This window comes from Artemia sp. Qi Xiang Cuo, chromosome 14 (genome assembly GCF_049724085.1).
Source record: "Artemia sp. Qi Xiang Cuo chromosome 14, ASM4972408v1, whole genome shotgun sequence".
Taxonomy (NCBI): domain Eukaryota; kingdom Metazoa; phylum Arthropoda; class Branchiopoda; order Anostraca; family Artemiidae; genus Artemia; species Artemia sp. Qi Xiang Cuo.
In genome coordinates this window covers 65,362,396-65,375,272 of record NC_142807.1, presented here as the reverse complement: position 1 = coordinate 65,375,272, position 12,877 = coordinate 65,362,396, and the positions used below count along the sequence as shown (strand labels likewise).

The following is a 12,877-nucleotide window of genomic DNA, read 5'->3' as shown; positions in this document are numbered from 1 at the left end:
AATTTCTGCTGATGAGGATCACTGTATATATGATCGAAATATCCAGTATAATTTTTTTTTTCATTGTCTAATAAAAGGATTTGTCCCTATTCGAACCGTCAAGGATCCCTCCCAACGTTTGCTCTTCTTTCTTATCTAATTTTATTCTTTTCCTTGACAGAGACCCACAGCAAAAAAAATAGCCATTTTAATAGCCCAATAAATTAGAATAACCGCAACAAATCAAATTAATTAATTCTCAAGATTAGCTAAAAAGCAGCAATATATCTCAAAATGTGCCAAAAATACTTCCTATCATTTGTTCCTCTATTATACCCATTTCCCTTCTTTTCACTGAGGGAGAGCCAGAGTAGAAAATTAACTATTAAATTAGCCACGCAAGTTAGATTAGACGAAATAAAATTAGCTTAATTAGCCAACAAATTGGCCACTTACTTGACAATGTGTAGCAATAGGAATTCCTCCAACCATCTGCTCTTTTATTCTGGCCATTGTTATTCTCTTTCGTAAAGGGGGGTTATAGTAGCAAATTAGTTACATAAATTAGCTACAGCAAAATGGTAACCTAAATTAGGCAAAAAATCAGTCACATACTGCAAATTTTGCAACTAAAAATTTTCCAAAGAGTTTGCTCCTCAAACGAATCAATTTTTGCCCTTTCCTTGAGGAAGAGCCACGGTAAAAGATTAGCTTTTAAGCTAGCCACAACATATTAGTTTAATTAGCCACTTAATTCAAAACATTCAGCAACATAATTTATTTTACCGTCTGCACTTCTAGCCTATCCATTTTTATTCTTTTGACAGAAGGAGAGCCGCTATAGAAAATCAACTATTAAATTAGCCACATCAAATTCAGCATCATTTGCCACTTACTTCAAAATGTGCTGCAATAGGAATTCCTCCAACCGTCTGCTCATCTATCCTATCCATTTTTATTCTTTTTCTGGAGGGAGAGCGACAGTAGTCCATTGTGGCTTGCATAGATTCTGAGAGGGGTAGTTCCACAATAACAGGGTGCTGTTGTTCAGGTTCTTTATTGACTAGCATCACAGAGATTGGTTCATCCTCCGATTTTAAGTGCAGTTGAAACTGATGGTGCTGCAAAAAGAGCTGTTAGATGAGGAATATTTCCAATAGTTCCAAAACAGCTTTTATAGCATTACAGACTCGATGGTCAATCACATACAACTTGGATGAGCAAGCCCTTAAATGCAAGCCCTTAAATTGCTCTATACGAAATTATTCTGTAGATTAACCAGTACAAAAAGTAGCGTGCAATAAAATAGAAATAAAAATTATGCATGATTCGTAAAAAAGTAACTAAAATGCATTTAAACAATTTTTGAAGTGAACTGTAAAGTTTTTAATTAAAATTTGTTCGTTTCTCGTTTTTTTTTGAAAATATATAATATATGCTTAATTCAATGAAATTACTCCAAGAAAGGTATTTTTAAAAATTCTGGAGAAGGGGGGCAAAAGAATCTAGGAGGACACAGGTCCTGCACCCCCCCCCCCCTAATTGACGTCACTGAAAATTATATGACAATACTTATATTTCATCTTCCTTGTCACAAAGGCCGTAAAGGAAGCTAAGCATTTTTAGGAACAGGCATAAATTTTTTTTCAGTTTTATCTTATTTAGGGTTCAGGGACACTGCAATGAGTTTTTAGTTTTAAAAACTCATATGTTTTTCATTGGTTAAACTAATACATTTCCTCAAGTTGGGGATAATTACGAAATGCAGTTACTTTGAGAAAAGAACTAACTTCTGTTCCACTTAGACGAGTATGACGGGAAAACCACGTAAACAAACTATCTCAGGAAAGAGTTTCATTTCCTCGGGTCATTGAGAAGACGAAATTAATCTGAATCCAAGAACTAGTTTCAGAAGAAGAATAAGAAAATACAAAGAAATTGTGTCAATGGTTGATCGCGTACAACTTGGAAGAGCATAAGTTTACTGAGCAAAATTTTAGCACTTTTGCTCAGGGTTGCCACCTATAGCAGGAAAGTGCTATTCCAGCACTATTTTATATGTGTAGCACTGTAGTACGTGCTCAGGATTTCCAAGATACCACGAAAGTGCTATTTTAGCACTTTTAGCCCACATAATTGTAGAAAAAGCCAAGACATATAGTCCGAGTGATTGAGAGGCAAAGTCTGGGATACGGCCTTTTTAGGATTGTATAGAAATGATGTGATTTCATTTGTTGATAGATAAATCTATCTATCATTCATCCATAAGCCATTCCTAGGGTAGAACTAAGGTAGATAGTCATAGAATTAAGGGATGAAAGATTTGATTGATTTTGGGTTGACGCGTGACGGACAATGTCCACTGGACTTGTATGCAAAAGTCTGGGACTGATAATCGCTGCGTAGCACGCAAATTTGGACAATTGTAGCAATCTAGGAACTGATCGCACTGACAACCCTGCCTACAATAACAACAAAATAGGAATATTATTCCCCATTCAGCATTCTCTCTCCATTTCTTTATGTCTAGGCATTGGCACGGGGGGAGTGGAGTGGGGCTAGTATGGAGTAGACTGGGAGCGACTCTGAACACACAATAAGTAGACATTTTTTTAATGTGATGAAGCAATAATTTGTTATCAAGTTCAGAAGAAGGGATAAGCTAAACTGTTATTATAGCGAGTTGAGAAGCAAGCCTGCCAGTTTTGAATTCACTGTCAGTTAAATTTTGTCCCACATGCACCCTTCCCCGAGATTTTATTGCCTCCCCCCACTGATTATGATAAAATATTTTTTTCGCATCTTCATCGAAATTGAAAAAAAAACCTACATTTTCCTGGGTTGTTGCCCCTTCAGACCTTTAGCTAACGAAACTCTAGAATAATCTTGAATATAAACTCTAGAATAATTTAGAACTATAATTATTGGCCACTTAATACCAATTTCCCAGGAGAATGCCAATTTTTATCTCTAGGGGAGTAAAATATCATCCTGTGAAAAAAGCTTTTTGATTGTTTAATATTTCATATTCCTCAATCAGAATACTTTCCAAATATAATATTCGCTATTATGAAACTTGTGCAAGTTTTCAAGTCCAAAAGTTCCAACTGAAGTTGATGGTTATGCAAAAAAAAATAATTCAAATCATCGAAAAGAGTTGACTTTGCATAAAAAGAAAATTTTAACATAATATAGTCATAAAAAATGCAAGTCAATGGCTATTATATCTAAATGTGTGCATTAATGATAGGATGGGCTATAAAGCCACTCTTTGAAACCTTTATGTTTAAATATGATTTTGAATAATTTGTCTTAATCATACTCCTTTGAAATAAATCGCAAGCATTAAACTTAAGCTATTATGCCTAAGATGGCTTATAGTCTAATGTAACCATATCCAAGAATTAAATTATGGTTAGAATTCTCCGAGGTAAAAATTTTTCGATACTCCCCCCCCCTCCGCCCCTTTACTTCCGTCCTTGAAGAATTCAGATATCGCGACAGGTAAAGCTATATTTTGTATTCAAATCCTCTTTGTATATGATCGAAAAAACTTCTATATTATTATTATATTATCATAATACTATCGATCATAGTCTCCCAGAGTCACAGCTATAGTCTATGTTAAAAATAGACTATTCAACTCTACTAGAGAAACTGATTGAAAATGTTCCCCAAGTTATTTTTTGGAGGGTGGTTTGTGGAGTTTCGGGCTTGACGGATCATTAGTTAATGTAATTCTACTTTTATCAGATTTACAGCAACGATCGGATTTTCATCCGTGTCATGTCAAAAAAGTAACCCTAGAACAAAAAACACAAACTTTTGCATTTTGTTCGAGAAGGTTTGGCCACATGTTTTTTTTTTTTCCTTTTTTTTAGAGGGGATTGTGTCGATCCCCCTCTCGTCATTTATTACAAGTCATCAGCAATAGAAAAGTTGAACAGATTGGAAAGTCCAGGCGCAAAGGTGACTTTACTATTTTACTCTATAATTACTCTACTTTTTTCCTTTTTTGCTTAACTTATATGATTCTTTATTTACTCTATATTGAATTTACTTTGCGAGCATTTTATTATACTTTGTTATTTTATTTTTTTCTATTATTCCACGCTCCACCGTTATTTTACAATTTACTATTACATGCAATTTATTTTTTTCGACGACAATCTTTCGTTAATAAACACTGCTGTTCATGTCTTTTATCAAAGATATCAGTCCATCCATAGATTTTAAATTCTATGAATTGATATTTTCAAAACTCATTCCTTCCAGTTACCAAACAAAAGCACCAATTATAAAGTGCATTAACTAATGTAATGTAATGTTACATTAGTCAATATAATGTAATCCTGGGGTGAGGGGGCAAAATTAAAGCCAATTTTCCCAAGTCAACTGAAAGTAGTTTGAAAAATGAGCCAAATAATACCATAAAAGCAAATATATACTAATCCACGTTCGTTTTAACATAAAAAAAAAAATAATACGAAAAACATGGGTCCATTACGCTTCCTTATATATTCCACATTAACCATTAAGCAAATATAACGCCTTTGAAACTTCTGATTCCGCACCATAGACCCCATAGCCTTATCATCAAGAAAATAGGTAAGCCTGGTTGGTCGCAAAATTGTAAAAATGCTCTATACTTCTGCAACGTTCTCCTGCTTTGCAACGTTTGCTCAGGTCAAATTTTTTTCCTGATATTTACGGCTCTTTTACTCCCTAAAATCTATCAGTTCAAGGTTAGGTTTTCTTGTTTTAAAACTTTCGAAAGTGGATGTGAATTCAACATCTACATCTGAAAACGGAAATATTTGTCAAGGCAAATACTGGGATGTTTATACTAAATAGTATATGGAGTAATTGGAATAATTCATTATAATTAAGCATTATAATAGTCATATATAATTTCAAACAATTATTAACACAATTATAGTTGTATGTAATTATTACAAACCATTGAAGATACAAACAATTATTATAGTGATCAATGAAAAAAATATAATAATTAAATTTAATCAATAACTAATTATACATTTTCATGTCAAATTATTAGCCTAACTATACGGGATATAATGGGATAATTGTATACTATAAACCTAGATTATGACAAAGGAAGAAAGGTCCGTCCTTTGATTACATTACATTAACTAATTACATTAGTTAATGACCATACGACCATTTTAGAGTCGTAAACTACCTTGGATAATTATTCAAATTAAAGATCTCCTTTGCCATCTAGTGTTCATGGGCTTGGAATAAGGCAGGGCCGTAACCAGGACTTTTATTCAAGGGGTTATAATTTTGAGAGGGGGAAGGGTTATACAAAAAACGCGTCAAAAATGCGCTTTTATATATTTTTAATGTTTTTACGAGTCGGGCAAACATTTCGAGGGGGGGGGTCAAACCCCCTAACCCCCCCCCCCCCCCCCGAATACGGCTTTGGAATCAGGACCGGGGTCCTGAATGTGAACCTGATGATTTCCTTGGTGAGTTTTAATCGCACCTTCGGGACCAGAATATTCAGATTTGGCTTACTTGTGCAGAGAAATCTAGCATCCTGCGTTTTTACAACAAGATTAAAGTGGTGTATGGTGAGGAGTTTGATTGGAAACCGAACCTACCGTAAAGAGCCCTCAAGTGTGGACAAACTGTTTACAACTGCATAGGGAACACTGGGAGTCATATAACGAGGATGCCTTGGGAGGTAGGTATCCTTATTCCCTTTGTAGAGAATACTGGGATGGAGTGAGCATTTTATAAGCAATTGCCAAAGTTTAATAAATTCCCATGGAGAAAACTTTTAGAGGGGATACAAAGTTTTATACAGAAATATGTGAAGCCACGGAAGGTGATTTAAATGTGCTGAGCGTTATTGCTGTTTCGTTCATTTCTGTGGCTGTTGTTATGTTTATAGCCACTGGTTTTTGATTACACACATATAAATAAAATCCATTTTTCACTCATAGTAAAATTGACCCCAGATGAGTTGAGGGTTAATAGAGCATATATTTGAAACAGTCCCAACCATTTTATCATTATTGTCAAAAATTGCAAAATACATCGAGTGAAATTTCAAATTTTCAGAAAATAGTGAGAGGAGAATAATTTCCCGGAGAGAGATCAATTGTCCATATTTTAGACGTAGATTATGTTACTGGTAAGATGAATTTATCATACAGCCATTGAAAACATTTAGGAAAATGGGGACAGCTAGGTATCAATCCATACGACAATACTGAACTGGAATATTAGTTTCCCCCTATTATGTTATCCCCTCTAGCGCCCAAACTAGTAATCATTTTTGAGGAGATGGTATCATTAACCAACTAGCCCTCGAATATTATCGGGTAATAGCCTAGATAGCTACCTTCATATAAGGAAACATGTTAAGAAACCAATTCTTACTTCATATATGCAGAATAATCATAGCTAACACATTATATATGAAGCTATCCTTTATCTTCGTTTCTTTTATTGTTTTACACTTTTTCTACCAAATTTCTGAATTTCTTTTTTGTATCTATTCGCTTAGTCTTTGTTCAGTTTTGAAAAATGTTTTCAAAGAAACGCCCAAGCGCCATCTTCATAACCCAGCCTAACCTAACCTAATTTCTCACTATTTTTCTATTAAAATGTGTTATGAGAAATAATTAAGATGGCAGTGATGGTGTTTAATTTGTATTTTCGCCACTGCGGTTTGTATATAGTGACATCTATTAAAAATTTTTATAGATCCCGATTGTTTCAGCCCGAGTTTGAAAACTGAAAAAATACTTATCGAATTCATGCCTTTTTTAAACAATTTGGTAGAAAGTGTAAAATACTGAAAGAAGTGAAGATAAAGTTTACCTGCATGCAAAATGTGTTAACTATGATTATTCTGTAAAAGGTTAGTTGGTGTAGATTATTAAGTAAGGTGGTGCCTAACAACCAAAATATAGTAGCCAAATGCAGACTGAAGTAAGTGGTTAGATGGTGCAGAATAGTAAGGACGGTGGTGCCAAAGAACTAAAATATAGTAGCCAAATGCACACTGCTGTAAGGGATTAGTTTGTGCAGATTATTAAGTAAGGTTGTGCCTAACAACTAAAATATAGTAGCCAAATACAGACTGCAATAAGAGGTTCGATGGTGCAGAATAGTAAGGAAGGTGGTGCCAAACAACTAAAATATAGTAGCCAAATACAGACTGCTGTAAGAGGTTAGATAATGCAGAATAGTAAGGAAGGTGGTGCTAAAGAACTAAAATATAGTAGCCAAATGCAGACTGCTGTAAGAGGTTAGATGGTGCAGAATATTAAGGAAGGTGGTGCCAAACAACTAAAATAGAGTAGCCAAATGCAGGCTGCAGTAAGAGGTTAGATGGTGCAGAATATTAAAAAAGGTGGTGCCAAACAATTAAATATAGTAGCCAAATGCAGACTGCAGTTAGAACCATTTCTAAAATTTGAGTAGAAGTATTATCACTTACCTCACTTTGAATGGGAACTTGTAAGGAAGCTGAAGGTGGCGCTTGGACTGTTAGAATAGTATCTTCTGGAAATGATTCACATACATCATTATGAGTTAAATAGGCAAATGGTACATTATCTCTTTCTTCTGTAATATTTTTCAGACTCTGCGTCATCCACTGGAAAACACAAATTTTTTGTATTTAAATGGGCATAGTATATAAAGCAACAATAAAGAGAAAAAACTTTCAGTCCCGATACGTACAATATCTGCCCCTTATTTAAACAATTGCTCTTCAAACTAAATATTTCCCCATATTTAAAATAACTAGATGTAGACTAGATGGTAGAGCTAGGTGAACAAAATCAGCTCAAATATCAATTCCTCAGCTTTCTCTGAAGTATTAACCAAAGTTTGTGTGGAAAGCGATTTCTTTAAGTCTGATTCACACCCATGCTTAGCTAGATATCATTGTCTAAGTATAATTATCCTCTTTTGATCATAATTTGGCGTCTCTTTTATAAACAGCATAGATGATGACTCGCAGGGTTCGAGTTTGAACAAAACTTTAGCCCAGACACCTACAAAACGGTTTATTTTGAATAAATAATTCTAAATTCATCAAACAGATAATTTTTTTCCCGATCTTAGTCGTTGATATTTTTGAGAGAAACAGTTAGTTGTATATAGACAGAGTATTGAACGAGGAATAGAATGGTTTGTTTACTTTTTGGCTATGTCTTTAAGGACATTTGTCATCTTATACGGCCACAAGGTTTGCATTTCTGCACACATAAGTTAAGAATAAAATATATGAAACTTATGAAGCCAAAAAATGCATGAAAAACATAGAACTTGTCCCAATTCATCCAAGTTCAGAGCCATTTCAGGGGAAAGGGAAAATTCAGGGGAAAGGTTGGAGTAGATACTTCAAAAAATTGAAATGTGGATTGAAGAGCATTATCTGAAGCGTGCATAAGAGACCAAATTACAGGAGAATGCTTAAAAAACGGGGATTTTAAGGGGGGGGGGGTGTATTTTCAACAAACACGATAGTTGTTGATGGACAAGAAATCTCAAAATCTTCATTTATTGGAATTTTACCCCTACTTTGCCAAATTTGTTGTGTTGTTGCAGAAATGGTTCTATAAGATAAGTTTATTTTTGCCCGCTTACAAACATACAAAAAGAAACAGAGTAAAGAAAAGAACAAAATTACAAAAATCAACTTCAAAATACAAATTAATTTTTAATTCAAAATTTAAGAAACGAGGGCTAAATAACAGCACTCGTAAAGAAAGCTAAATGGGAGAAAACGAAACAAATTGTCCTTATTAAACACACAAACTCCACATATTTTCCGACATATAAAGCATCGGGAATAGGATAAACTGCAAAATAAAACTATCCTGCAAAATAACACATAACATAAAAAAACTCAAATAACACAAAAACTTAACAGCGGCTTACAGGGCTAGATACAAACTAGATACGGCTTACGGCATTATAAACAAGAAACTCAGTCATTAACTGCAAGTTCTACGAGTTTATAACCAAAAGTTGGTGAGCTAACGTTTTCCTGTAAGGTTGGCAGGCAGGAACTCATAAGCAGGACAACGTGTGCACAGCAAATCAAGCTAAGATCGCTGAGGTGAATGTAAAATCCGTTGTTAATCATCCTGGTCAGAGTAGCTGTAAAAATGTTAAACAAGCAGGACTTATAGTTGAAGAGCCAATCTAGGCACCCTTAAGGAAAGGAGAGCAAAACGTTCCCTTGCGTTTCGCTATTTATGCGCTTCATAACCCTCGGACAGATAACCTCATTCCCTAGTCAATATTCACCGCTTCAACCCCACCTCCCGCGTTCTGCTTCAACAAAAATCCCCCTTCTTGCCCCAATAAAAGTTTCCATTGAAAAATATAGAAAAACTCTCATCCCTTACATAGTTGACATACACAATCAGTGAATCTCCTCCCTCCTCCTCCCTTTTTATCTTATAATTTTTAATCTTCATTTTGCAAACTTCGAGCTTTCTATTTTTTGGTCGTATAACTAAATTGTTTCTGTTTTAATTATTTTATTCTCTTTTAATTTTACGATTTTTCATTGTTTTGATGTTTTGCTGATTCGGCATTGACCCTTTATAATTTTTTCGTTGTTTTTTTTGGATTTTTTTTTTTTATTGACACTAAAGTGCGAATTCGGCACATTTGGGCTTGTGATAGCCATTTTTCAGTAACAAATCTTATCTTAACCCTGCCTCAGTCCTTAATAAGACGGATAGACCTGCTGAAATATCCTTTTCAAGTTCGACCATAACCTTACTATGGCTATACAAATGTGAAAGTAAGGATGTAACACCAAAATCAGGAGACACATCAACATTTTAGATTGGACTATTGAATTGAATGCTGCTTGTATATTCACACTAAATAAATCCATGGGATTTCCAGAACCCTCTGAATTTCATAAAACTGTCTTGCACCCCTTTTAAAACACAATATTGCAATATTTTGCAAAATATTTATTTACATAAGTACCAAACTGGTGTTTACAAGTCAACCTTTAGAAGGAGATGATAGAAGATTATGGAAGGGGTCTCAGGGGATTAGGAGGGAGGCCTCCCCCTCTCATTGTGCTTAAACATCCTATTTGAATCAACCAAAAGTCTTTTACCCTACCACCTGGGGTATATGCCTACTTAGCTAAGAAATTTCTTACGTAGATGGCAATAAGTTAGAACTGTCTCAAAAATCGACAAAGGCATTTTTGTGTGCTTCCTGTATCAAAAATTTATATTATAAGTATTTACACTCATCTTCCCTCTCCGACAACATGGGAAATCATAAGTGAATTATGTATTTTTGTACCACATGATGTAAAAATAAACACATTTCCCCCTAATTACAGTGAAGCTGGTAGCAAGTCACTTCAGCTAAATATGGTACACCTTTCAAAAAATTTAGAACTATACGCCTTTTTTTCTAAATCAATCTGCTATCGTCTTAATACTCTAATTTAACACTTTTCTTTGTTGATTTTTTTCTTTTCCGTTGCTTTTAAGTTTCCAGACATGAATCCAAAAACACAAAGTTACTCTTTAATCAAAGCTATTTACATAAAATCACTAGTTCCTAGCCCAGTGGCTTGCACGCTACACTTGAAATCCATTGTCCGTGAGGACAAGGGTTCAAATCCTGGTGCTGTTGGCTTTTTAGTTCGGAACTTTGGTCAGTGGCATGACTCTGTAAGCTTAGCTAGTCAACCCAGCTCAAAATGAGTACCTGGAGAAATCTAGGGAAGGTAAACAGGAAGGGTGTGCAAAAGCACAGGATAGCTGGCCCCCAGTGCGCTTCTTGGCTGCCATGAAGCAAAGATCAGCACCGCCGGTAGGAGCTGTAAAGGCGAGTGCTATATTCCTTGCTTTTTTTATATAGCCCCACTATTGCCATACACTTACATAAGAAAATAGGCAATGACTAACCCGTCAATAGGAGGGCACCCCAACCAGGACTCTAATGATATTCTTATGAAACTCTTCCAGTTCTCTGATCAAAGAAGTAATAAGTTTGATGATAGCAAAATATGTCAAAGGACTAAGAGCTTACTTCTCTCTGGATCTTAAAAATCGGTCCTTTGCCATAGAGAAATAAAGCTGGATCTTACTAGCTTAATTTGCACAAAACTACCTGAAGATACTTCGTACTTCCATTTCTAGGACTTTACATTTACAACTAGCAATAAGAGTTCCTAAACTGTGCTCTTTTGAGGATCTAACATCTTTTTAATGGAACAGGGTCTTCTACTCCCGTGACCTAGCTAATTTGAGCTACTAGCTACCTAGCTACTTAGCTACCGAGCTACTTAGCTACCTAGCTAGCTAATTTGAGCTACCTAGACCATGGAAATGCACAAACAATATTCTATGTGGGCTAGCCTTCAAAAAATCCTTCCTATGAGAGGGCTAAGGTTTTAAAATGGTTTCCTTTTTTGTCAAAATAACTTATTTTTTCCTTAGTGTAAATTGTTCATCTTGCCCTTGAAGGATCAATTTCAAGCAAATTCCTTTTCTAATTTTACTCCATTTCTAAAACCTGGCATCTAGACCTACAAATAATGATAAGATGCTCAAACTCACACTCTTCTGAAGATCCAGTATCTTTTCAAATGCTTCCAAATTGGCAATTTCAGCCCTTAATTTGAGAACTCTGAAGGATAATTCTTCTGTATTTGTTGATGCACTGCCACCTCTAGAAAAAAAGGAATATTAAAAATAAACTCAATGAGCTAAAGAAAATGCCGTGGCGCTAGTTCACGAAGATTTATGGGAAGGAAGGGATTTTTTCAATTTTTCTTAATGAAAATACAAATAAGAAGTATTTTTTATAACTAGAGGGGACAATTTTTGTTTCTTTTTTCAATTTTTTCTATGGACACACCTAAAAAAAAAAAATCCAGAGAAGGCATTTGCCATCCCTAAAAATATAACCTGAATTCCAAGGTGTCAGCATGCAGCACTGACACCTTGGAACTTATCTTATATTTTTAGTTTAATTTAGCTCATGGGTCAGCATTTTTTGGCACACTGAAAGATTTTGTTGGCATATTCTTTATACTCTCCCCCCCCCCAACTCAAAACTCAAGCTCCTTCCCAGCTTTAGAGGCCACATTAAGGACCAAAATGAAAAATTACAACATTTTTCTAAAGGCTTCTGTATTCATTATTGAAATGTGGATTGGCTGTCCAAATTCAAAAAGACATTAAAGTCATTTCAACTGAAATTCAATTCAACGGAAATTGAAATTCAACTGAAAAAAATTCGAATGAATTTACTGAAAAAAATGTGCATTGTCAGTTTAAAATACATAAGCTGATATTTATTCCCTAAAATCTTAATTAATTTTTGTTTTCTTTAAGTTATAAGTGAAAACATTTAAAAGAATTTTTTTTCAGTAAAGCACAAATTATATTCTGGCTTTTAGAAAGCATAGGGTTTAGAACCCTACTCAGATTAATAAAAAATACTTAATTTCTGCTCGTTTTGAGTTTGACTTATTTTAATTTCTGTTTGTTTTGGGTTTCATTTATTTATTAATACTGATTTGTGGTAGTTGTATGTTTGGTAGATTATTTGATTCTATTTTTGTTCATTTTTGTTTTAATGGAGTTCTTTACTTTTTTTTTTAAAACTTATACTGTGCAAAAAGATTTTTTTAATTAATTTCTGTTCGTTTCATATTGACATAGTGTTTTTCAGGAAGAAAGAACGAGCCTTTTCTAAAGTTAAACAACCATTCCTTCCATAAAAACCTTTAATACCCCCTGGGGATAACTTACAACCCTTGCCCCTAAACTCTTGGCTTTGTTTCAACCACAAAATTCATTTAGACTATTTTGAATAGAATGGCTATCTCAAAATTTCTATTAGACACATTTCG

General features: G+C 34.5%; 1 protein-coding gene across 1 annotated transcript in view; it reads right to left on the bottom strand.

Annotated features, from left to right (window-relative positions):
- Positions 1 to 12,877, bottom strand: part of LOC148944761 (transcription factor E2F5-like) — a 41,021-nt gene that overhangs the window by 13,697 nt on the left and 14,447 nt on the right. Inside the window, exons 3-5 of the mRNA XM_089100143.1 lie at positions 11,577 to 11,688; positions 7,457 to 7,615; positions 876 to 1,100 (exon numbers count right to left, since the gene is read on the bottom strand). Coding sequence (XP_088956269.1) covers positions 876 to 1,100; positions 7,457 to 7,615; positions 11,577 to 11,688 — 496 coding nt within the window. The remainder of the gene's footprint in view (positions 1 to 875; positions 1,101 to 7,456; positions 7,616 to 11,576; positions 11,689 to 12,877) is intronic.